Source organism: Pholcus phalangioides, unplaced genomic scaffold (assembly GCF_987345545.1).
Source record: "Pholcus phalangioides strain wild (caught in Gottingen) unplaced genomic scaffold, Ppha-v1.0 ptg000005l_1, whole genome shotgun sequence".
Taxonomy (NCBI): Eukaryota; Metazoa; Arthropoda; class Arachnida; order Araneae; family Pholcidae; genus Pholcus; species Pholcus phalangioides.
Window position 1 is genome coordinate 3,414,821 of NW_028301598.1, and position 26,612 is coordinate 3,441,432.

General features: G+C 37.9%; 1 protein-coding gene across 4 annotated transcripts in view; it reads left to right on the forward strand.

Annotated features, from left to right (window-relative positions):
- Nucleotides 1-8,007, forward strand: part of LOC149085739 (uncharacterized) — a 49,077-nt gene extending 41,070 nt beyond the window's left edge. For all 4 annotated transcript variants that reach the window (XM_089232134.1, XM_089232135.1, XM_089232132.1 and 1 more), the window contains exons 12-13: nucleotides 621-860; nucleotides 4,929-8,007. In XM_089232134.1, coding sequence (XP_089088260.1) covers nucleotides 621-860; nucleotides 4,929-5,129 — 441 coding nt within the window. In that variant the 3' untranslated portion in view covers nucleotides 5,130-8,007. The remainder of the gene's footprint in view (nucleotides 1-620; nucleotides 861-4,928) is intronic.
- Nucleotides 8,008-26,612: the final 18,605 nt, after the last annotated feature.

A 26,612-nucleotide genomic window follows, 5' to 3' on the forward strand; every position in this document is an offset into this window, starting at 1 on the left:
ACATAATCGGATAGATTTGAGGGTGCAGGTGACACTACTGGGATGAATAAAACTTTAATTCAGTAAAAATGTAATGTACATATATGCTTGGGGGGGGGGGAGTTGCTGCTGCTGCTGCTGCTGCTTTATTTTCAAAACAACCCTGTTGATGAGAATCTGAAAATCGGTTTTCAAAAACACCTGGCTTCCAATTACTTATAGACCAGTTATAAAATAATGTTTTCAAATGAAACGTTCAGACAGATAACGGTCTATGTAGTTTTCTTTAAACTTTACAGGAGACATGATTGAAGTTATCACTGAACAAAATATTTTTTTACCTGAGTAACATAGACTGTTTTTTCATCTGGGAAGGTAAATGAGATGCAATGGCAATGTAAACGATTGTTCCAATTATAGAATGCACGATTGCAACGATTTAATATGGCATAACAATGAAATATGTGGGTTTCTGCAGAAACTAACTTAAAGAACCTGTAACGGAAGCTATATGGAACCTTATTCAGTCAAAACACAGATTTTGCAAAAATGTAAGTTAGACCGTTATTTGTCTGAAACCCTTCAAATAATGATTTTTTTTTCTGATACACACGAAATCAATTACTCTACCACCAATCCAGGTGCCGCCAACGCCAATCGAGCCTGCTGCTATTGAGGAAGAGCAGTTGTCAAATACAGAGGACAAAGCATGTAATGAAGAGGAAGAAGAGGAAGTTCAATTCGAGAGTCACGAACCGCCAATCGCAGTTGTGGAGAGTATGGAATCTTCCGTGGTGCCTACATCGCAAGTAGAAGAGATGGAAAAAGATTGTGATACATATACAACCGAATACGCTACAAAATCGCCACTTAAATGGACGGTAAGCTATTATTTTTCACTTTTGATTTATTTTTCCATCATTCGATTTGAAAAGTAAACTGAAGCTATCGATAATAAAACTTCATTCTTTAGTCCTTTTTTAAGTATTTTGTTGATTTCAATTGAGTACATTATTTGTTCTTTGTTGCAAAAAAAATGTGCTTATATAAGCTGAAATACAGTAAGCCTTGTGATTTAAAGATACTCTACAAAGGTTTTTAACAACTAGCTGGTGCGATGATATATTTCGAAAAGAGAAAATTCAACTGCCCTTGTGGGGAATTGAACCCACGTCCTTTCACTTTCTGGATGAACACTAGACCAGTGTTTCTCAACCTTTGAAAGCTTGCAGCCCAGTTACGTAAGTGAAAGGCCTGGCCATACACAAAACTAACAAGAAATTAATGGGAAAATAAAACCGCGAATCACTCACAGCCCAGTGTGACTGATGTTATGGCCCGGCGGTTGAGAAACACTGTACTAGACTACAGAGGCAACGAATATCTCAATCTTTCCTTGGAGCTCGTGTGCACTGAACGGGACCCTACATGGATGATCAGACTTAACTCAGGCCAAAGCTCACAATTGCTGACAATGCCACCAGATGGCGACTTATCCGAAGATGTCACACTCCTCAGTGCACACGAGCTCCAAGGAAAGATTGAGATATTCGTTGTGCCTCTGTAGCCTAGTGGTCTAGGGTGTAAGTGAAAGGAAGCGCCAGAGTGGCGCAGTGGTAAAGATGCTCGTCTTCCACTATGAAGGTTACCATCAAGGTCCATGGGTTCGAATCCGGGCATAGAACATCAGAAGCAAGTTCTTTACCTACTGAACCTAGGGCGACCACCGATGGATGGAGCCTTCATTTCCCACCCAACTCCACTGGTTGGAAATTGCTGTATGGCGATATATGACCGGAGTTGGTGTGCGGTGAAGTAGTAAGTGAAAGGACAAGGGTTCGATTCCCCGCAGGAGCAATTGAATTTCTCTTTCCAAAATATATCTTCGCATCAGGCAGCTGTTAAAAATCTATGTATGAATAGCGGAGAGTGACATCATCTTTGGATAAAGATACTCTGCAGACCAAAAAAAAAATCATTGCAGGGAGGTTATCACAATTATGCTGTTGTTGGCGAGAGATCTTTTCCATTAGTGCCACCATAAAACACATTCATGGATGTCTATTCACAGAAAAAAATTTAATTGGTTAGTTGATCAATGAAATTTTGGTTAGTTCCACCTGTAAATTAGTTTACTGTACAACACTTTTTTGTAATATACAGGAAATAGCTTTTCTCTCATGGCAACTTAATTAATACTTTCAAAGAGTATGTGGGTAGTTCAAAATACCAATGATATTAGACATCCTTGAAAGGATAAAAACTGGTAAGGAATTTAAAAATATATTGAAGGTGATTTTGAGTGAAATATTAAAAATATTATTGTAGCAGTTTCGAAATCTTCTCGAAACATCGTTGTATAGGGATTTATCTCAGGAAAGGGTGTTGTATCGAGAGGAGTTTAACATGGGACTATATGGAAATACGATTTGAAAAAAATATCTTTATAGAGTGATATATCACTGTATAAAGGAAAAGTAATTTGTTTTTTGTGGGTCATGCTGCCACTCTATGCCTCGGTTAAAATAGTTCTTTTTTTGCGTTGGCCAAGGACACTTCAGTGCCTTTTTAGAGTCAAGTGTCCATACCCATCATCAAAAGGAGAGCACCCGCATGATGACTCTGACATTTGCTTGGACTCTTAACTGGTATGGAAAGAGAGAACATCCAACTTACAAGAATACGAACATTAAATAGAATGGTGGGCAGTAAAGATAAATACAGTGCACACCACTTTTAATGTGATTACAGGGTTTCTGGTAACAATAACTGATTGGTTGAATATCAGGAAAAAATCCTGGTTGTAAATGCGGTGGTCATATGTCCTGTTTGGTTGAAAGGGACACGTGGAAATGGGACAACTGTTTTTCTTTCTTACATAACAGGTTTCAAAATGGTAAATTGTGAATTTTTTTTTTTTCATATTGTGTAAAACATGATTTTTCCCCCAGTTAAGCTAAAATTCTTTTGTTTTCAAATTCAGAAATTGTGAGGAATTAGAATAGAAAAATGTCTAATGTGTATTATCAATTATGATGCTTATATTATATTTCATACATTCTATATATTTCCTTGCGAAAGTTTCCCAGTCAAGGACTGTGAATGTGGTCAGTTGAAAGAGAAACCGACCATGAAATTAAGAAAAAGACTTTCTTTTGCTTTGCATATGCCTTCACTGTAGGAAAGAAATTGCAAAAGAAAGTGTTACACTTACATGAATTATGGCAGCTATTGCGGCCTGATTAAGACATTTCGAACTGAGTACGGAAATTTTTTTTAATAAGGGAACTTTCTGACCCCTTGCATAGTCTTGCAGGTTTGATAATGATAACTTTCAAAATATGAAAAAATAAAAAATATTTTTGACTTGTGATAAGGTTGTAGCAGGGGGAGAACTTGGGGGTCTGCCCCCCCCCCCAACTGTGTGAAAATGACAAAAAGGGCAAAAGATGGCAAAATCTATTGTTTTATCTTTTTGGTTCCCCTCCCCAAAAAAAATTAAAGTGGTTATTCCTCCAAACGAAATTTCTGGCTATTGGCTTGACTTGTGATAATGATGTTGTAATGATTTGTGGTAGATTTTACATTACCCAAGTTGCATCATGAAGAAACCTAACACATTACAGATCCTTGCACCCTTGAGTGGTTGATAGCACATATCGTGACAAATACATCAGAAAAATATGGTATTTAATTTTGGTGAAGTACCGTTGTGCATTCATTAAAAAAAACCCTACAGTGCACCTTTGCTATTGCGATTCAACCACACATTCCAAGACCAAAAACGCTTGTTTATCTGTCTTATATAAACAAATTTTTTCTAATGTAATGGTATTGGTTCATTTACCCATGATAACATTATCTGTGATTCTAATAAGTGGCATCTACTGTACAGGAGAATGAATATGATAATATATATTGTAGTGTGTGTGCATGCACCCGCGCAACAGCCCCATCATCTGTCTGTAATGGCCATGTGCTAGTTAATGCCTTGGTGCAGGGTTGTGTAATTTTAGCCAGCTAAAACCAATTTTATCAGGTCACTGGCTAAAAATGGTTTCAACTGGCTGAAAGTGGTCAAAACTATCAAAATACATTGAAATGATCTTAAAACTGATGTTGTGATAGTTTTAACTGTTTCTTTCATATTTAATTTTAAATTAAAATCAGTTTTTACTTTTAACAAGTAGAAACTGATTTTTGAAAACAAACAAGTAACCGGTTTCAACCACCCTGGTCGATATCAGTTTTGACCATTTCTCTGGTGGTTTACTCTATAGACATCTTCAAATGGTTGCAAACAGAAAAAACAGTCCTAAATAAACATTTTCTGCCTTTTCCAGGACTTGGTTACGTTTTTCAACACGAGAAGAAGTTATGCAATGAATTCAGCAAATTTTGCGTCAACCTTGGACTCTAATTTAGCAATGACATGTCGAATATTTTAGGTGCCAATACTGATTTTCTAGTCGCCATGGCGATCTGGAAATTGTGATTTGTCAAGCCCTGTTGGACAATATGGTAAAAACATGGTGAATACTCACTCTGGTGTTTTTACTATTATAATATCCAGAACCTTGCCAGCCCTGATTTGTGTTGATTGTTCTTTGGTTTTTAATTGTCGCTTAAATTCAGTTTTCTTCAAGGTAACTGTAAATCTTTACTGAAATACCATTAGTTAGCTAATCTACATTTAAATATTCATACTTTAGCACATGTATGTAGAAATAATCGACCGTCAACTAAAATGTTCTACCGTTGACCAATAAGTCTTCCAAACAAATATAATGTGTGCCATTGTATGTTAAAAAATGTATATGTTCATATAAATATTTCTGTGTTTTTTGGTTTTTATCTTTGTTCGTTGGTGTCATAGATCGGTAACTGCCCTTTTCTTGTTTACGAATAATTTAAATGATTAAATTCATGATGATTCCATAAATTTTCAGGTAACTGATGTCTATGATTTTGTGAGGAACTTGCCAGGCTGTTCGGATTATGCAGATGAGTTTCGGTCTCAAGAAATAGATGGACAAGCCCTGCTGCTTCTGAAAGAAGACCATCTCATGAGTACCATGAGCATGAAATTGGGCCCGGCGCTGAAAGTATGTGCGAGAATAAATACTCTAAAAGAAGAAGCCCACCACTGAATCATTATTGTTTATACACACAAATACATTTGTCTGGATCTCTTCATATTTTGCGAACTTTAAATCATGTTTCGGTCATTCTAACACATGCATGGAAGCATGAATCACTTTTGGCAAATTTCAGCATTAATTAATGGAAAGGACAGGTTTTTAAAATTCTTGTTTGTTTTTCAGTCTTGAACACGCTAGTTAGATATCGTTGCAGAAGTCAGTCAAGTTAGCTTTTAATACTTGCATGAAATTCTAAGAACGAACTCTCACATCCCCAAAATGCTATCAAGTTCCTTATTTTATAGATATTTTGCAATTAATTTTATGGCCTTTTACAAACTTGTAACCTATTTTCTTTAATTATCAAGGGTATGTGCAATGCGGGTGCATGGTGTTCACGGCCTTATCATGTCTGCTGAGAGCATTAGATTTTAATCTTCTACCCTGTTCGTATCGCATCATTCAGATTTATTTTCGAGCATTAGTAAGACTAAAAGCGAAGAATTTTCTTACTGTAATAGACGTAGATATTTAGACGATATTTTAACTGGTATAATCCGAGTGATCACACCTATCTCTGCCAAAATAGCTGTTTCTTCATCTACAAAACAATCCACAAGTGAAAACTGTAATTATCCACTATTTTTGATGATTATTTGTGATTCCCGTGTGATAGCTGCGTAAAAAAAAAAACCGGTGTCAGGACTGGAGTTGAGCCCGAAATACAGTGGAAGAGAATAATTGTTGGCAATCGATGTTGTAGTCATTTTCACTCATTTTTCTATCACAAGTTTTTGTTTCACTCAGAAATTGTTTTTCTTTTTACACGAGCATAGTTAGTTGGTTGTTGTTGTGTTCTTACAAAGAAAACGAATGTGTTAATTTTTTTGGAGCATCCTGTAAACACCAATTTACAGTTGGACTTGCTCATACCAAAGCAAAAAACTCGCTCATACCTTGCAGCATTATATAATAAATATTTGACATGCATGTATCATTTAATACTTTGATATCTCAAAAATTCAAGTTACAGAAGTTCGACTTAGTTTTGTGCCGAAAAGTGAAGACACTTAAAATGAAAATCATTAACTGAAAACCTGGATAAGGGTGCAATACTAAGGGCTCTTCTGCTTCCAGGAATTTTTTTCAGTCTTATGTATGGAGCCATTTCGGGGAGAGGAGAGTCCATGAGAGCTGAAATGAGAAAATAATTAACTTTTATTATTTTTGCATTAATATGTGCTGAATGTTATTCTGTAAAGGGGTCCAAGGTGACACAAAAGGTCTGGAATATGAAGGGTTAAGAACCCTTGCCCTGAAAAGTTTTTGTGTTTGGTTTAAAAGTAAAAAATATCCTTGGAGGAGGAGGGAATATACAAAGTTCAGTCATTGTCCAATGTGAGGAAGATTGCAGGCAGGAGTGAATTGATTGAAACGGTTACAGCCTCTACAGAGAGATTTTTCTCAGCCCATGACACATCAAGGAAAAAGGCTCTTCTAGATATTATGCATAGATCGGGAATCGAATGCTGTTCTCTTGCAATTTTGGTAAGTGTGCCACCGTATACACCATGAGAGACATGATTGTGCTTTCTTTATTTATAGCGAACTTGTCCAGATTGTAAGAGGACCAGGGTTTGATTCCAGATGGAGACTAATTTTTTCTTTCTGAGTTCGCTTCGACATAATGTCCAAAAAAATCTCTCCTTCAGGTTATAGCCTCTGTCAGAGATAGATTTATGGTTTTTCAGACCATGGGCGCTGTATGAATTCTGCCTCCTTCATCCTGTCTAGTTTTCGTGACCAACCATCCTTTAAATTTGCCGTTTAGCTAAACTTGCTGTCCTGAGATATTGTCTGTAAATACATCTCTGGGAAGTACATTCCAGAGGCTAAAGAAATTCACCTCTGAAAAAAACAAAACTTTACTAAGGTTTTACTAAATGAAATGTTCCAGGAGCAAAATAGACAAGTTTTTGCTAGAGAATCAGGTGATGAAGAAAGCTTACGGGTAATAAACCTGCAGCTGTTAAAAACACCAAACCTTTTTGCAACAAGATATAAAAAACATTATGAAGGATTATTTTTCTTAAAGAAAAACCATGCTTTTGGCTCATAGGAAATTGGGCTGGCACCTAAATGTTTTTTTTCTAATTTTTCAAGTTCTGTGTTACGAGCAGGGCTGTAACTAGGCTGGGGAAACCAGGGCTCGAGCTGAATATGGGGCCCCATAAAAGTTTACCCTTGTTTCACATAATAACCACCCTTTCAAGAGGAGCCCGAAGGAAAAGTCTGCCCCGGGGCCATGAGATGACACAATATGGTCCTGATTACAAGTTATCTAAAACAAGTTCTCACAAATATTGAGGTACTTGCAAAATTTCATGCTATCGATGCTCTTGGTATGTGCAGTTTTAACTGTATTTGGTATTTTTATCTTTAACGTTGTCATGATGATTCAAAATAGCCAAGGTCTGTCGCGTAGTTTTTCTCAGGAATCACTACAAATGGTTCCATCAGCAAGTAAATATGAGAGAATAATTTTATACCATCCACCAATGATGTTCAATGTATTTCATAAAAAAAATATGTATTTGGATAAAAAATACGCTAAATCGTTCAATTTTTATCTTGTGAAGCTTTTATTTATGCAATGCAGAGTCTACTTATGTTTTTGATTTTTTTTTTGAACAGCACTAATCAAGGTGAATGAAACTAATATATTGTATTTGTGATATCCTAGTTACTATTTAAATAATTTGATGCCTTTATGTTTTTATCTTATTTTTCGGCACCTTCTACATCAAGGGGTCTTCGACCCATGGCCTGCTAGTGGGGCCAAATGTGGCCCTCCAAGCATTTTGCTGTGGCCTGCTGACCATTTTTTTTAAAGAAATGCTACTTCACATAGAAAAATGATTCAGTTCCAAAAAAAAAAAATTGTTAAATAGCTTTGGACACTGAAATCTGTACTCTTGTACAGATAATCGATTTAGCTTTCTTTCCAGATTCAATAGTAATGCTGTACATTTGATACAGTCGAATCCTGTTATAATGAACTCCAAGAGACTGGATAAATCACTTCGTTATAACAGAATTTCATTATGAAGGAATTCCAGGTTTTTGCATTGTTCCTATGTAAACTTATCTGGGAGGAGTAGAAAAGTGTTTGTTAAAACAAGATTTTTGCTGTAACAGTATTCATTAAAACAGGATTCGACTGTATATTAAAAGGGGCATCATAACAGATTCAGGAGACCAGGAACTGAAACAGTCTTTGAGGCCTATGATTTCATACAGGCTACATATTCCAAGAGGCCAAATTCAGCATCCAAAAAGATAGACATAATTTCAGAATTTACAGAAATGTTGGAAAGCATCTGAAATGAAAGAAATAATTCCAGAATTATTGAAAAAAAATTTCACAATTAATGAAAATCTGTAATTAATGAAAAATATAGTTACAGAATCAATGATAGAAATAATTTCAAAATCAAAAAATTGAGAATTTTTGAAAGAAATAATTTCATAATTAATGAAAACTTTAAATTAACAAGAAAAGGATTTCAGAATTATTGGGAAAATTTCGGATTTGGTAAAAAGATAATTGAAATTAAGTTGTTATTAATGAAATGAAGTTCTTTGAAAGTAAATAAAAATTAATATTTAATGAAAGAACTAAATTCAGGGTAAATCAAAGTGTTTAATAACCAAGAATACACTGCATTATGACTTGGTGGCCCGCAGGCTTTGTGGAAAGTTTAATTTGTCCCCGCAATATCTGCGTGAAAGGTTGAAGGCCCCTGCTCTACATGGTAACTTTCTACGTGCTCCTCCATTCGCTCGACAGGATAACAGAAACTTGAAAAACAATTACCATATATACTAGTGTGTAAGTTTGTTCGTGTATAAGCCGACCTCCCTATTTGAGGGTCATCAAGATGACAAAAATTTAAAAACCTGTGTATGGAGAGCCGCCAATCCCCAAAAATTAGACATATTTCAGAAGAAAACTTGTTTATCTCTCGATACTCCCAAAAACTCAGACTGACTGCCCTATTTCCCGTAGCAGTTACCATCAATTGTCTCCAATTTGTTGGAGTGGGGGGAGACCCATTGCTTGGCCCAGGGGATTTATTATGCTGCTGAATCTGTTTTCATGGGCAGGGTGGCATCTACTTTGCGTCTCCTTCCCAGCTGTGAAGGGGGATTCTGGTAAAACTCTGGTTGAATTTCTTCTAAAAAACTTGCCTGTGTAAGCCAGCTTCACCCCCCCCCCCTCTCGGTAATATAAGAAAAAATTTTGAATTGAAAAAACTTGTGTGCATGAGTAGAAAACTGTATTTCTTCAAATATGAATTGTCATATATTATTATTGTAAAGTTAACATACTCCCTCCCCCCCCCCAACTTAAGGAAGGACCACCGAAACCACTTCAGGAGTGGGATCAAGGTTTTTGTGTGCAAAAACCGACCCAAATACAACCTCTTGGCTCCAGAGGTACACATGTGTACATGGTCATAAGCTTGCCTTCTTAGGGGTCCCACCCTGAAAAGATTATTATCGTGCAAAATATAAGTGTACATTTTTGTGTGAGGCCCACAATTCAGATCGTGGGCCCTGGTTTCCCCAGCCTAGTTACAGGCCTGTATGTGTACCTTACATTTTTTAGTGGTTTTTAATGATTTTTTTTTTTTTTTGCAGTTAAGACCTGACATACCTCACTCAAATGGTCCTAGTAAAGATATTGGCCCTAATTAATTGATTAATCAGTCAATTATTATTTTTCTCTTTTTAAAGAGCATTTTGACATACAAGAAACACAAATCAATCAAAAACCAAAATTTTTAATAGTTTTGATTCAAGTGTGAATATGATAAGTTGAATGAATTTTCGAGCAAAAACACTTGACTTATATATGAGTATATACTGTAAGTTCCATTTATAACCGCAGGTCTCATGAAAATGTCGTCCGCCTGCAAATTTTACAGAACAATATATTTTTTTCCCCCCTCTAAATGAAACTAATGTTGATTGAATTTTATTTTTTTAAGTTAATTAGAATTCTCAGTAATAATGAGCTGCCCCTTCTTGAACCATTGATTTGTAGAATCAAATTTATCATGGTTTTGTCTCCTGTGCTTACGACACTATTTTCTGAATTATTTGTGTGTGTATGCATGTCGCTAATGCTTCATTTCAACCGTTTCTTTCAAGAAGAATTAATAATTGAGAACATTGCAGTGGCTATGATTCCGTAAGTGAGGTTGCAGCCAAACTACACAAGGTTTTTTTTCCATCTCTAAATATTTACATTGTTGCTTTGGCTCTTTCGAAGTTTTATCGTTGGTAACCAGGATGTTTTTCAAGCCAACGTGCTATCCCTCTATCTTTTTAATGCCATTTTTCAATTATTTTTTGTCAAGAGTGTCTTATTTTTATTGTGTTATCGTGCTTATTACTTAAATGTGTATCCTTGGCTTCATTAACTTTTCCATTTTTCTTCCCCTTCATGGATGAATATTCTCCAATCTGATGAGGAAAAACGCAAATTTTTAACAGAAGTGTGTCTCATTTGATCATTTTTGTCGCACCACGGTCATTTTCTGCACACGAGGGCTAATTAGACCGGGACCTACAATTTATTGCTGATTCTGAACGGCAGGCTTGTTTTTTATATTCGTCGAGAGGTTGGTGCGCTAACCCCTCGATGGGGGACTTCCTGCGGTAGCAATTTTTTGCTGCGGTCAAGTCACCGTTTTTTTTTTGTTGTACCCCTGTGTCAGGAAAGTTTTCTGACAAGGACAAACCGGGTATCGAACTCGCGACACCTCTAAACATCCTTTGGTACTTTAGGCAAGTATCTTATCGACCAGGTTACCGTGCCCAGTGTGTCTCATGATGTGAGCTGTCTTAAAAGCAGGGGGTGGGGGGGGGGGTGTTTACCCAAGTATAGGGATTATAGGCTGAGGCTGTCTGGAGCTCCTCAATAATTAATATACAATGCAATGCATCACTCTCCTTGCATAGGACTTGAGTCCCGGATATATGGGACAACTGTAGCTTTCAGCCCCCTCAATGTTTTCTTCATTTTGGCACCTGTGGGCCCAAGTGATGTACTGAGGACCCTACTTAACCGAAAGTCACTGCCCATTAACTCACATACTTTAGAAAATCATAATACAAAATTTGTGGCCTCTCCACATCTTGCAGCAGGACCTTTAGGTAAATAGATCTGGGCAATGCAGGCACTAACCCCCCCCCCCTCCTCCAAAGGCACTCTAGATTTATTTTCTAGATCTTCTCTATTTTTGGTTCCCCTTCTAGAGCGCCTTTGGGGGGGGGGGTTAGTGCCTCACACATGTACAGATTTTTTTCTCTAGCCACCTCTGCTCTCTTTTGATAAAAAAATAGTATTATTGGCAAAGGCGGTAGAGTGCAGGTGGATCATTGCCTCCTCCTTGTTTAATACACACTCATTGCATCCACCCTGCCCTCTCGCCCCCTTTCGAGGAGCCTGTATCCGTTTATTCTCTAGACTGGTATCTTTGGAGCCCCCTCTATAGTGAATTTACAGTGTAAAAATAAAACAAAGATATGAATTGTCTGGGATCCCAACTGTCAGCTCCACCCTTGTGGGGCCATGACCTGATCTCATCATCATGAGGCAAGGCTTTAACTAAAGTGTAACTCCAAGCAAGGCGGTAGCGGGGGACTTGGGGTTCTTGATCCCCCTCGAAATGTGAGAAAATGATCAAAAAAAGGAAAAAGATGGCCAAATATATTGGTCTATCACTTTGGTTCCCCCCCCCCCACCCCGAACAAAATTTCTGGATTTCTGGCTATGAGTATGACTCAAAGTGTGATGAAATGGCTGGTATATATATAGAACAAGATTAATTCTATTGCTCTTCCCTTTGGTCACAGCCCCCCCCCCCTCAAAGTTGCAGCTTGCAGGTCTCCACCTGTGGAAAAATCTTAACATTTTCTGTTTTTCAGATTATAAATTCACTATGGACAGGCTCATTGAAAATCTGACTGGAAGGCTGGCCAAAGGTCTCAGTATGCGGTGGGACATGGTGCAGGATGTGGGAGCCATGCCTTTGGTCTCTCCTAAAATATCAGTGTTCCCTGTCAGAAAAAATTTCTGGCTATGCCCGTGTCATGATTCCTCAGGGCTGCCTCTGCCTGGAGAGCATCATATACTCCAGGATATAGCTGCCAGAACCTGCCCCCCCAATAAATTTGTGAGGTATATAAATTATACAGTAATTAATGAATATACAACACGATGAATCCCCCTTCCTACATACGGGCTCAAGTCCCATATATACAGGACAACTGGCAACTTTCAGTCCCCCTCCCAATGTTTTCTACATGCCAGCGACTCTGGCCCAGGACAAAGTGATTTTTCGGATGGCTTCTCACCTGGCTAGAAATACCAGTCTATCGGTTTACACACTAAAAAATTTGTAACCAGACATCATGTGTCCCCCCACTATTAAAGCCATGCCCAGGTAGGCCCATGTGTTTAGACAACTCTGCTTATAACAGCGAAAGAAAGCCTTGTTTCCTTGCCAAAAATTTGCCGCCAAAATGACTTCTAATGGTGATTGACACAATAAATTGCTGTTGATTGATTTTTTGTGTTCACTTTTTTTTACATTTTTCGGGGGTGTTTGGATGCAGGGCCACAACTAGATGTTTGGTCCCCCTGGGCAAGTACTCATTTTGGCGCCCCCCTTGTAATGGTGTGGGAGAGGTTTGAAAATAAAATTTGCTCCCCCATTGGCCCAGAGCACGAGACCCGCCTGCTCCCCCTAGTTGTGGCCCCTGTTTGGATGTTGTGCCATCTTTAATTTTTATGACATTTGAAATGTTTGATGAACAAAATAATTCTGGGTCAGAACTTTGGCGCAACTGCAAATTAATTCTGTAGCAACCTAGCTTACAGAATCTTAGCCATATCGCAGTAAATATGTGCAATACAAATGTTATAGAAGCATATTTGTTATGATGAAGCAAACAAGAAAGGAGCGAGAATAGATTGTGCAATCGCTGTTTTTTTTCAATTAGTCACTAGTTTCCACGAAGCAAATCACTGCCAAGATTTTTTTTATATAAAAAGAGGAAATTTTATATATAATATGTATTGTGTGTGTGTTTTTTTTTTGTGTATTTATATATTCCAAGTAATGAATTTTAACAGTATTCTTTCCTATTTAGTTGATGAATAACGAGAATTTACGTTTGTTATCGATATATTTTTTTCTGTTCGATATACATTAGCGATGAATTGTTTTTGTACGATTACCCGGGTTAGGTTGAACGTTTCTACATTTCCAAAGTAGCGCAATAGTATTAGCGATTGGATGGATTGTAAATATTCGCATGTAACGCTTTTCTCGTTGCGATATATATATATATATGTATCTAGAATATGGCTTTTTGTATTTCGGTAGCTGGTTTTGTGAAGATTAACGATTGAAAGTTCATCGTGTAGGAAAAATGTATAAGGGATGCGCTGAATCGGGAAACAAGAATGTAAAGTAGGCCGTACATCCATTGAACGTGCACTTTGACATGAATTGAACGTTGTATATGTACCTGTGGTGTGATGTAACTAATCTGTAGGATTGGCTTTGGAAAAGTATTATGAAACGTTAAGCATTTGTATGTGTATGTGTGGCGAATGTGATTGGTCTTTTGATTGTGGCTACGGTACGTACGTGCGCGTATGCTGGTATTTTTCAAAGAGAAGATGTTTAATCGATAGATATTATTGATACCATAAAGTATAAAATCGGCTTCTTCCTCTTCATATTTAATTTCAATATGTATTTATGCACAGAGCACTAGGTAAAATTTTGTGATTCAAGAAAATAGCTGAATCGAGTATGATAGTTTCTATTTTGACTTTTTGTAATGAATATCAGGTGTTTGTACCCGTGAGCGTCTTTTAAAAGTTGAGCCTATCTCCCATTTGCTAAAGTTTCTCTACAGAGAACAGACAGATCTTCAACATGATAATTCAGGAATCGGCACTTTCACTTCCAATATAAAAGACAGGTGGCAGTCACTTCTGAAACATGAGACATGCATAACTCTGACGTTGTTAATACTGTAGGGCCATGCATATACATACACTCACACAACACATTCCTGCAGGCACTGATTAATTAGAAATTCCTCAGAGAAATGTTTACAAGGTGCATGTGCGATATACCAGTAATAGCTGTGAGAAGCCGTTTCTTTGACAGTTGAACTCTGAAGATTGCTACTGACCTATGTAGATGGAGATAGACATGAAGGTCTGGGGGAGAAGGAGGGCATGATGATCATCCAATACAAGGGAAACTATTCAGCTTGGTTTCACTGTTATTTTGAGTCGTAAAATTTTTCTAGCATCTTATGTTATTTGTACACTCATTCTTTCCATAATTTATAGCACATTAATTTATTCAGCACATTTGTGAGGTGATGTTTAGTCAGCTTGTTAACACGAAATGAAAATAGCTGTTAATTGAAAAGTGGCTTTCCAGAATTCAGTTATATACAAATTTCTTCAGTTTAATGTGTTCCTTCGCTACTCTGAGCAGATTCAGTGAGATTAGATAACTGTTTTTGTTGGATAAACATTTCTTACGTATATTTCATTGATCACTGTTTTCTGTTGAATCTCAGACACCCAATACACGAATGGTCAAAACGGGAGTTATCATAATACTGCATTATCCACTCGTCATTCACTTGAAAAATGGATCTAACACTGTGTTGAGGTGGAAGGCCAAATAAAGATATGAATATATTGTTTGTTTGTGTATAATGTATCCGTGAAAGAAGTTTGTTTTTTGATCGTCACGTGACTGCAACAGTATTTGCGAATCTGCGACAGTGAATCGCTGTAACAAAGATTCGAAAAAAAAACTTCAATGTAATAAACAGTATTCTCTCTCTCTCTCTAATTCACACATAATAACACAATATTCCAAGGGTGTGTTTGGAGATGGTAAATGCAGGAAAAAAAACGATTCTTGTAATGTATGTTGGTGAGGAAAGAATAAATTTCATATTCGATGTGTTTCAGAAACTTTCTGTCATTCAATGTTTTTGTCCAAGGTTTTTTTTTTCTTTTATTTTATATGGGATAGCTTAGTGTTCAACCCTTTCATAACTGCCGACCAGCAGAAATTAGAGAAATAATTCGCCGACCCGCAAAGAATGAATGGGAGAAATAATTTGAAGCACAAGAAAAGAGAAATATTTTGAGGACCCGCAGAAAATAAATACGAGAAATATTTTGAGGTGACAAACATAGGCGGAGACAGACTTGGAAGTCGGGGGGGGGGCAAGGTCATTATTTCTGAGGGGGGCACGATGATGATATCAATTCACATATACATTAGATCAGTCGACTCCACCTTTGATGCTGGGGGGGCATGCCCCCCCCCCTCCCCGTATCTCCGCCCATGGTGACAAAAAAAATAAGCAAGAGAAATGTTTTTTGTACTTGATAAAATTGTTAATTAAAATGAGCTCTGTGTGTGTATATATATATTTGTTTTTAAAATGTAAAAAAATCGTGACACATCACTTCTGAAATAAAGATGGCAGCACTACATACGCGCTCAGATTGTTGGGTACAAACAGTTACACTTCCGACACAACTCACTAGGTAGTAAATCGCCCATAGATAGTGATAGACCTAAGTTGTGCTCGGTTTGAAAGAAAGTAAGTCAATTTGCATGGATTTCAATCACAGGCTTTGTTCGAATTTCGGTATTCAGTAAACAAAAGGACAGCGAACCCGTGACGCGGATCGAATAGTGTTTTCCTGCTGTCTCCGGCTATAGTGGCGAATTTCTTCTGGGCGAAGGTCTGTGCTGTGGGGCAAAACCCAGTCCAGACCAGAGATTTAGCTCACCAGGGGTAAGTCTGCTTTTTGCGTGCTCACTTAAAATGCCCCCTTCATTGCCTTTATGCCGATCCGGTGGCAGTAGCTGAAATTTTGGCTTTTCGCAGTATGACAGAGTAGTGACGAGATATCTCATCAATGTCAGTTAAATATACCTTGGGTAATTCATTAATTTATTCCAGAATGGATCTATTAATAGATTAATTTTATCAAAAACTTATTGATTGTAGCTTCTAAAATGCGTTCCAACTTCAGGGCGCGAATGCGAGCCTATCTCCCCGTTTAAAAGTGTCACCACAGAGCAACAGGCCTACAACGATAAATTATTCAGTCATAGTGAGAAACATTGGTGGCAGATGGCAGCACTATACATAACAAGCGTTACATAGAAACAAACTTCGTCAGGTTCACAACCCCCACACATTCCAACATGTACCAATTCGTTAGAAGTTCCGCAGAGGAATATGGACAAGGTGCATGTGTGGTTTAGTAGTTTCTAAAATGCAATGCTTCTAGTGATAAAAATTTCTTAGACATATATCTTATTCAGTACAGAAATGTGATCTGGTTCAACATTCTTCAGGAAGTCCAGGGAAATGAGTTAAGATTTCCGGGAAAATCTCAGTCACAGTTTGGGTGCGGGATCCCGAGAGAGAGACACTGATGTGACTGGACAAACTCTAACAATATTCAGCTTCTCTTCTTAATTCAGCTTTTCCTAATACCCAACAATAAAAGACAAAAAATAATTTCAAAAAATTAGAGTCCAACATATTTCCCCCCCCCCCCCCGAATAATTTTGAATCTTCTCTTTTTGACAGTCTTTTTGGTGAAAACCGCGCTTCAAAATTCCAATTTGGTGAATTTACACGATTTTTTTTGAATATTTTCAGATTCTGAGGCAACTCCAATATTGTTAAAATAAACCATTGTTGCGATGCCATTGTTAGAATAAAAAGTGCCAAAGACAATATTCAATAGTTAATTAAATAAACTAATGTCAGGAAACCTGATAAACCCATTGTAATGTATTTCCGAATTGTGTAGTGTTTTGATCAATTTCCTATGCCGTCGCCTAGGCAACAAAAAGCGTGGGGAAAACTCATCCATTAGTACATTCATGAATGAACTCATTATGATTTTAATGAAAGACGAACACCATAAATGAATGTTCAATGGCCTCTCTTGTAGTAATATGCTAATAGTAAACGTAGTACTATACGAATGTAAACAAAAAATGTCAAACAAAGGTAGTTCATTCATAAAGAGTTGCTATTGGTTACGTAACTTGTGCCGCCAGCTCATTCATAAACTCTTACTACCAAATATGGAAATCTTTCACGTGACGTAACTCAGGACTCAGCCAATCAAATCCTTACATTAAATGGCCATTCGTTTAAAACGGTATTTGTAGATTTAATAGATTTTAAAAGCGTTTTTGATGCTCAGATTATCTATAAAATTTTGAATTTTTGATATGCTAATCATGGCAACCCCCCACAAGAGTGCGGTTGACAGGGTTCCAGCCCTGTCATCCGCAACCATTATCTTATAATGGATGAAAATTCAACAGGGCCGTCTTAAGACCATCATGGCCCCCAGGGCTAAGTGATTTTTCTGAGGCCCTACCTGCAAAACTCTCGAAAATTTCAACCAGTTCTCACTTTTGTGAGGCCCCTCTTCTCATGAGGCTCTCTTTCCGTGCCCGGGTGGGCCCATGCGTTAAGCCGGCACTGAAATTCAGAATTAAAGAGAGAAAAAATCCTAGAATGGATGAAATTTCAGAACTAATGAGATAAAGTCCTAGTATGGACGAAAATTCAGAATTAATGAGGAAAAATCCCAAAAATGACCAAAATTCAGAAGTAATGAGAAAAAAATCCTAAAATGGATCAAAAATTTGTTTGCGACATAAGTGTATGTATATATTTTTTTACTTATTACCTATAAGTGCGGGGCCCGGTACCACCGCACCCTCCTAAGAGCCCTGCTCCAGGATGTCGGGGCCACGAATGAAAAAAATCTGCATTAAAGAAATGTAGAAATTAAATCGATTTTTTTTTTCTTCGGTGTTGGGTGCTGATATTGCAAGTTATCGATTTGCCTGTTTTTATTTTAAAAAAATGCTCCATTTCAGGGGGTCTTCAAGGCCTGGCCTTCGAAGCTTTTTGTTGTGGAACGCCGATCACTTTCAGGAAATAGTTGAAAACATTGAAAAACTATTAATTCTAGAATTGATGAAAGAAATAATTTCGGAATCGATGAGAGAAATAATTTCGAATGAAAATTCGAAAATGAATGAAAATTCGAAAATGAATGAAAATTTCGAATGAATGAAAATTTCGAATGAAAGAAATAATTTCGGAATCGATGAAACAAAAAAATTTCGAATGATAGAAATAATTTCGGAATCGATGAAAGAAATAATTTCGAATGAAAATTCGAAAATGAATGAAAATTTCGAATGAAAGAAATAATTTCGGAATCGATGAAACAAAAAAATTTCGAATGATAGAAATAATTTCGGAATCGATGAAAGAAATAATTTCGGAATCGATGAAAGAAATAATTTCGAATGAAAATTCGAAAATGAATGAAAATTTCGAATGAAAGAAATAATTTCGGAATCGATGAAAGAAATAATTTCGAATGAAAATTCGAAAATGAATGAAAATTTCGAATGAAAGAAATAATTTCGGAATCGATGAAAGAAACAATTCTGAAATAAATGAAAGAAATAATTTCGGAATCGATGAAAGAAACAATTATAGAATAAATGAGAGAAATAATTTTTTATATAAAACAAATGAAAGAAACAATTATAGAATAAATGAAAGAAATAATTCCAAACAAATTGATGAAACTCATAATTAATGAAATAAATTATTTTAGAATTTTTGAAACCTATAATTTCAGAGTATTAAAGAGAAAAAATAACTAATAAAAATCAATGACAGAAATAATTTCTTATTTCTTGACAAAAATTATTTCATAATCAATAAAAGAATGAAGCATAAATGAAAGAAGCATAATTATTGAAAGAAATTATTTCAAGATATGATGGAAAATAATTTCAGCAATGAATAATGAAAGAATCATTTAAAGTGATTTCAGATTAAAGCTAATCGAAGAATTAATTAATCAAAGACCTTTCCAGAATCAGTGAAAAAAAATTATTTCACAAAAATCAAAACTGATAATTAATAAAAAAAAATTAATTTCAGAATAAATAAAAGTTAATTTCAATTATTTTTGTCCCATCGGCCCCTTCTATTTAAGATGTCATTAAATTACGTGAGTTGGGGGCCCGCAGGCATCGCGGGAAGTTTCAATATAGCCCGCTATGTCTAAAAGGTTGAAGAACCCTGTACTAAACTGTTCTTTGGAGCCGCAGAAGAACCATGAATTGGTTGAGGCACGGCCGACTAGACTAATTGTTTAGTGGGCTATGGTTGAGGCCTATTAAGTCGTCAGTGATGTCCATGCTACCCCGAGCAGTAGTGAACTAGGAAGAAGGTTAACTTGTTACACCTTCGTACTTTTGGGTTATGAGGTTGCGTGATTTGGATAAAATGATGGATCAGGATAATTGATTAATTTCTTAAAATAATTATTTATTTACAACACGAAACATAAGACGAAATAAAAAATCTACGGAGCGACATGTTAAGCTCTTGATGGTTCGGTCGCTTTTCCTGCGATTTCCCCCGCGACAATCCAATGGCGTCGGCTTTACAAGTGCCGCCATCTGTGAGATAAAATACAAATCGAATCTCACCACATGAGTTTCCCCCCAGTGAAGGAACATGGTGAGAGAACGATAAATGAGATACAAAATGAAAATGTGATACAAAAAATTATTCATAAGATGCAGAATAATAGATGTGCAAGACATAATACAATGATGCAGGAAATCATGTGCAATAAGTATACACTTAAAAAAAATATGATGCAAAATGTACAATTAAATGCAGAAAATTCAATAAGCTGTACAAAATATATATCGGATGCATAATATAAATGAGATGCATGAAATACAAGATGCAAAAAAATATTATGATGCACAATTCGAAACAAAATTAATTTCGGTTATCAGCCTAGGACTGAATTTGACTTTTCTGCCAGACCTAGTGACATATGGTTGTACTGGCACAGTGTCATTTTTCTTTTCTTCGAGCTTGTTTTTGTCAAGTTCCACACAGACATCGTTAAAGATAAATGCGGGTTTCACTCTGTCAAGTGAAACACAGGTCTTTCTCCCATTTACATTTAAAGTGATATTTTTTTCATTACGAGAAATCACTTCATGGGGTCCAGTATATGGTTGTGTCAAAGGTGGTGTGATCTTGTCAATTCGAAGAAACACATGTGAGCAAGTTTGCAGTTGAGGATGCACATAAATTTTGGATTGACCATGAGCTGATGTTTTGCATGGTTTGATGCTATTCATACGCTCTCTGAGCTGTTGTACATATGTGTATGTTGATGAGAGCTGACCGGGTGTATCCATGCAGAGATCTGCAGGTAATCTCAAAGATGTACCAAAAACTAACTCTGCACTAGAGGCTTTGATATCCGGCTTGACGGCTGCCCTGAGACCAAGTAAGATGGCTGGCAATGTGACGGTCCACTTTGGATTCTCATGTGCCTTCAATGAGCTTTTTAAGACACGGTGGAACCGTTCGACCATGCCATTGGCCTGTGGATGGTAAGCAGTGGTACGAATCCTGCTAGTGCCAAGCAGGTTGATCAGTTCTCTGAAGAGCGATGATTCGAACTGCCGTCCTTGATCGGTTGTTATGGTTGATGGACATCCATAACGGCAAATCCAACCATCGAACAAGGCACGACAAACTGTGTCTGCTGTGATGTCTGCTACAGGTATGACTTCCGGCCATCTGGTGTAGCGATCAATTACTGTTAAGCAGTATGTCTTTCCTTCTGAAGGAGGCAGAGGTCCAACCAGATCGATATGAATATGAGAAAATCTTGCATCGGGTGTTGCAAAGGTGCCTAAAGGTGTTTTGGTATGCTTATGAACCTTTGAGCGTTGGCACTCATTGCAACACTTTACCCAATCTTTGATGTTCTTTCTCATGTTAGGCCAAACGTATCTTGCAGATATTAGCTGAGTAGATGATGTTACACCTGCATGAGCAAGATTGTGGAAATGATGAAAAATAGTCTTGCGGAAGCTTGCTGGAACAAATGGTCTTGGTGAGCCTGTAGACACATCACACACGAGTTCTGTTGCGGTAAATGGACTTGGCATTGATTTGAAAGTCAGTGAATTAGAGTTGTCTTGCTGTAACTGTTTTAATTCAGGATCCTCTCGTTGAGCAGTTGCAAAAAGGTCAAAATCCAGGAATGGTGATTTGGAAATCGAGTTGATTTCTATTCTTGAAAGAGCGTCAGCTACCACATTATCTGCACCTTTAGTATGACGAACATCAGTGCTGAATTGCGAGATGAAGTCGAGGTGTCGCCATTGACGTGGGCTGCATTTATCAGGATTTTGCTTGAAGGCGAAGACGAGAGGTTTCTGATCGGTGAAAATTATGAACTCACGGCCGTCTAGCATGTGCCGGAATCTTTTGACAGCAGTGTACATTGCTAACAGTTCTCGGTCGTAAGTGGAGAACTTCTGTTGACTCTTTGTCAGTTTCATGGACAGGAATGCAATGGGTTCCCATCCTTTTCCATTTGATTGCATTAGCGAACCACCGACTGCTAAATCACTGGCGTCAACCCATAGACTTAGCTTGGCACCAGGAATTGGATGGTGAAGTAATGTTGCACCCGCTAAAGCTTGCTTCGCATCGATGAATGCTTGCTCGGCTGGATCAGTCCACTGAAGGATATCAGCTGGCTTGGTTTGAGTGGCTCTTTTGGATTTCTTTTTGTTTTTTATTCCCTCCAAAAACTTGTGTAGAGGTGTTAAGATGTGTGCAGCTCTGGGCACAAAACGACGATAAAAGTTGAAGAGACCAAGAAAACGTCGTAATTGAGTGATGGTGTTTGGCTTAGGAAAGTTCAGGATGCAATCAACACGATCTGTTAAAGGCTCGATGCCAGATCCAGAAACTTGGTAACCCAAAAATTCAATTGATGAAACACCAAATACACATTTAGAGGGCTTGATGCTGAGGCCATATATTTGCAGACGTTCGAATAACAACCTTAGATGTTCGATGTGCTCTTTTGGTGATTTCGAGGCTACCAGTATGTCATCAACAAAGGCATATACAAATGGAAGTCCACGAGTGACCTCGTCAATAAACCTTTGGAATGTGGCTGCAGCGTTGCAAAGGCCAAATTGCATTCGAGTGCTCTCGAACAACCCAAATGGTGTGATAATAGCACTTTTATGGACATCTTCAGGAAGTATAGGAATCTGATGATAGGCCCTGATGAGATCTATGTGGGAAAAGATTTTACTACCATGCAATTCAGATGTAAAGTCCAGAACATTTGGAACACTGTACCGATCTTTCACAGTCTGTGCATTTAAAGCTCGGTAATCACCAACTGGACGCCATTCATCACTGTCCTTTTTTGGGACCAAGTGCAGAGGTGATGCGTAGCAGCTGTTCGATGGTCGTAAATGGCCAAGGTCAAGCATCTGCTGAAATTCTTGCTTCACGATTTTCAATCGATCAGGAGCTAGACGTCTTGGTTTGGCATGCACAGGTGGACCAACAGTCTCGATATGATGCACGACAGAGTGTTTCACAGGTTGTCCTGGTTGTGGTGGTTTGATGATGCCGGGAAACTTGCTGAGAAGGCTGTGGTAGATGGTGTCACCTTCGATGAGTTTGATTGAGTGAACTTCTGCAATGTGAAGATCACAGTCAGTATTGAGTTTTGTTGTCCTATCCAGCAAACATCGTCGTCGGAGATCCGGAACAAGATCAAAGTTGAACAGAAAGTCTGCCCCAATGATGGGTGTGGAAACATTAGCCAGTAGGAAAGTCCAAGTGAAATTACGACGGAGATTGAAATCTAATGTCACCCTCTTTTGACCATAAACACTAATGGATGAAGCATTAGCAGCAGAGAGCTTCATAGTGGCGTCGCAGCGTCGTTGTGATGGTGATGCTGGAAGGATAGAAACATCGGATCCAGTGTCAATCAGGAATCGAATTTTGGAATTTCTGTCCATGGTAAAAAGGCGACGAGATGCCTGTGGCAAGGAGCATGTCGCGATTACTCCTCGCCCGCCCCGTTTTTTTGAAACTTGCACGGCGACACGCACTTTTTGGCGTTGTTGCCGAATTTGTTGTGATACCAGCAGTTTTCCGATCGTGGATGCGGACTGCGCGCACGTGAGGTACGTTGGCGAGAGTTGCTACGCGAACGCAGGACGTTTTTCAACTCGCGGCGTAACTGAGCCACTTCGTCCCGAAGTTGCGCGACGGAATCCGGCTGTTGCGGTTTCTCAACTGCGTCAACATGATGAGGGTTCACTTCATGAATTTTGTCGGCGAGTTGAGCAGCTTTCTCGAGAACGAGTGGAGTGACAGCAGCGAGAATGGACTGAGTTGATGCCGGTAAGTGTTGGAGAAAAAGCTCCATCAGCAATTCTTCGGAGACAGAATGCGATTCCGCTCGTCGTCGCAATTCGCGGAGAATGTCGGATGGTTTCCGATCTCCCAATGACCCGTATGTTAAGAGCTTTCGAAGTTGAGTGGACGACGACTCGCTCGACCGTTTAATAAGTTCCGATTTCAGCCTTTCATACGGATCCGTGGCCGGCGGATTAACGAGAATGTCCCGGACAAGAGCCGCACTTTCCGGAGGCAGATTCGCGACAACATAGTTGTACTTTGTGACAGATTCGGTTATCGGTTTCGGAACAGCGAGAGCGAAAGTGCTTTCACACATGATAAACCACAGCGCTGGATCATGGTGGTTAAAAAGTGGTACCTGAACGGCACTTACTTCCATGATGAAAATCCAGGGAAAGTGATGTCAAGTTCCGGAAAGCGAAAGTTCACTCACGGGAAACGCCAGTAGATTGCCTCGTGCTGCAGTGAAGAAACTGGAACTTGTTTGAAGTCCGCGGTCACCATACTTTGGGTTATGAGGTTGCGTGATTTGGATAAAATGATGGATCAGGATAATTGATTAATTTCTTAAAATAATTATTTATTTACAACACGAAACATAAGACGAAATAAAAAATCTACGGAGCGACATGTTAAGCTCTTGATGGTTCGGTCGCTTTTCCTGCGATTTCCCCCGCGACAATCCAATGGCGTCGGCTTTACAAGTGCCGCCATCTGTGAGATAAAATACAAATCGAATCTCACCACATACTAAATGCAAGGAACCCAGGAGCAACTAGCAGTCAGAAAAGATGAAGCCGAGCAGCAGTCTCTTGCAGTTCAGTCCAAGGATGGTACTTCGTCCATGTCCACACTACCCCGAGTGGTAGTAAAGATGGAGAACTTTGATGCTCCGACATCATTAAGCATGTGCACGGACCGTCGCTTCAGCAGATACAGAGGACATTAATCGTTCAAGTGGCCAAGCAGATTCGCCCGTCAAAGGATGACTTATGAGAAAATGAACTGTCCGTACTGAGTGTTCAAGTTAAAGGGAACTGTTCATCAAAATCCGGTTGTCAAGAATGAAGTGACCTTAATATGGGAGATAGTGAGTAAATTTTCTCTTTAAAATTTTGTTGAGTGGTTGGGCAAAACCAAATTGCAGCGATATTTAGTTTTTTTTTTGTTTTTGCAACCAAATAATTTTTAATTTTCAATAAGTAAAGGAAGTATTTCAGCATCATTGTTTTGTTTTGGTATTTTGTTTTTGGTTATATGAATTAAGAATTAAATAACTTAAAGTAAATTAGACCTCTGTGTGTTGACATATTCTTTTTGTTCTTTGTGACTTAATTGTTAGGGTTGTAGTGCTCCATTTCATAATTATTCAGGAGAATTACTCACCGACACACAAAGGGTTATTGCGGGCGCGGTAACAACGCAAAATTGTACTCCCAACTAATATGATCACCAGGCCAAAAGTAATTTCTTTAATTTTGTGAATAAAAACCACCACCGTCACAGAATTCCCGTAGACCCAAGCACTGGACTGATTACGTTCCCAAATGGATTTTGCCAGTTAAACTCAAATTCAAGAACTTGCAGACAGTCTTCCCGAACATTCAACGAAATCACCGAAACCATGAGTGGCTTTGAGAGAGAGCGATTCTGGCATGGAAAAATCACAGTGTGAACAAGATCAACGAAGAGATCCTAAAAGTTATTCCAGAAGACTCCACGTCTTACAAATCGGTTGACACAGAGCAGACAGTTCTGTATTCTGCAGAATTTCTGAACTCTGGATATTCCGGGTGTGCCACCACACAATTTGACCCTCAAAGTCGGAGCACCTATAATACTTTTAAGAAATTTGGAGACACTGCAATGGCACCAGACTGCGTGAAGAAATTGCACAATTACATCAAGGAAGCAACGATTCTAACTGGATGTGCCAAAGACGTCTTTACATTCTCGATATCCCAATTATCACTGAAGAAATGGCATTCACTTTAAAGCGATCATAGTTCCCGATTCGTTTAACTTTTGCCATGACAATCAACAAAGCGCCCTCAATCTACTCGAGCCCTGTTTTTTACACGGACAGCTTTTCGTCCTGTTCGCGTGTTGGTAATCCCAAAAATGTTTACATCTACACACACCAGATGAAAAAACAAAAATATTGTGTATCCACAAGCGATTGCCTCAAGTTTTTAATTAAAATATTTAAAAATAAAAGTAATTTTTTCTTGATCAGAAATTTTTTTGATTAAGAAATAATTAATAAGCTATACATATATTAATTTTTTACGGGGCGGGCAACGTCGCCGGGTATCAGCTCTAGTACCTATTTAAAAAAAATTCCCATCAGTTAATATATAATAATTGACAGAAACATATTTCAGGGCTCCCACTCAAAAAATTAGAAAAAGTAGGGCTAAAAAAGTAGGCTCAACATAATCATAGCATAAAAAGAAAGAAAATCCCAAAACAAAATGACAGAAATGACTGAAAATACAGAAATGGTAACAGAAACTGATTTTGGCCAAAACAGTGTGTACTAGCAACCACAGATAACACAGTCTATAGTCTGTTTCAGGTTAACTTTGCAGTGAAGAGAAAGGTAGAGAGTGTATTCCTTCGCCGCAAAATATAGTTCTCATATATCGGAGGTTTAAGATGAACCTTTATACATAATATTTCAATTTTTTCTATGATTTTGAAAAAACTACTGAAAAAAAGTCGTTTTGAACCGATGTTTACTTGTTTAAAATTTTTAAATTATAAAAAACATTGGTTACCATTATTAAAAATCCATAGCAACGGCAACGACACTCTGGCGCGATATCCTAGAAATTTTCCCCGCCAAAATCACTGTCGTGTTTTTTTTCGTTACACAATTATATACTGTATATATACACTTTTTTTTCGTTATTTGGTTGAATTTTCCATAACGATACAATTTTTCATTCAGTTTTACATGCAGTTGTAGGCTTACATAAAAACGAATATTCAATCAGTTTTATTTTC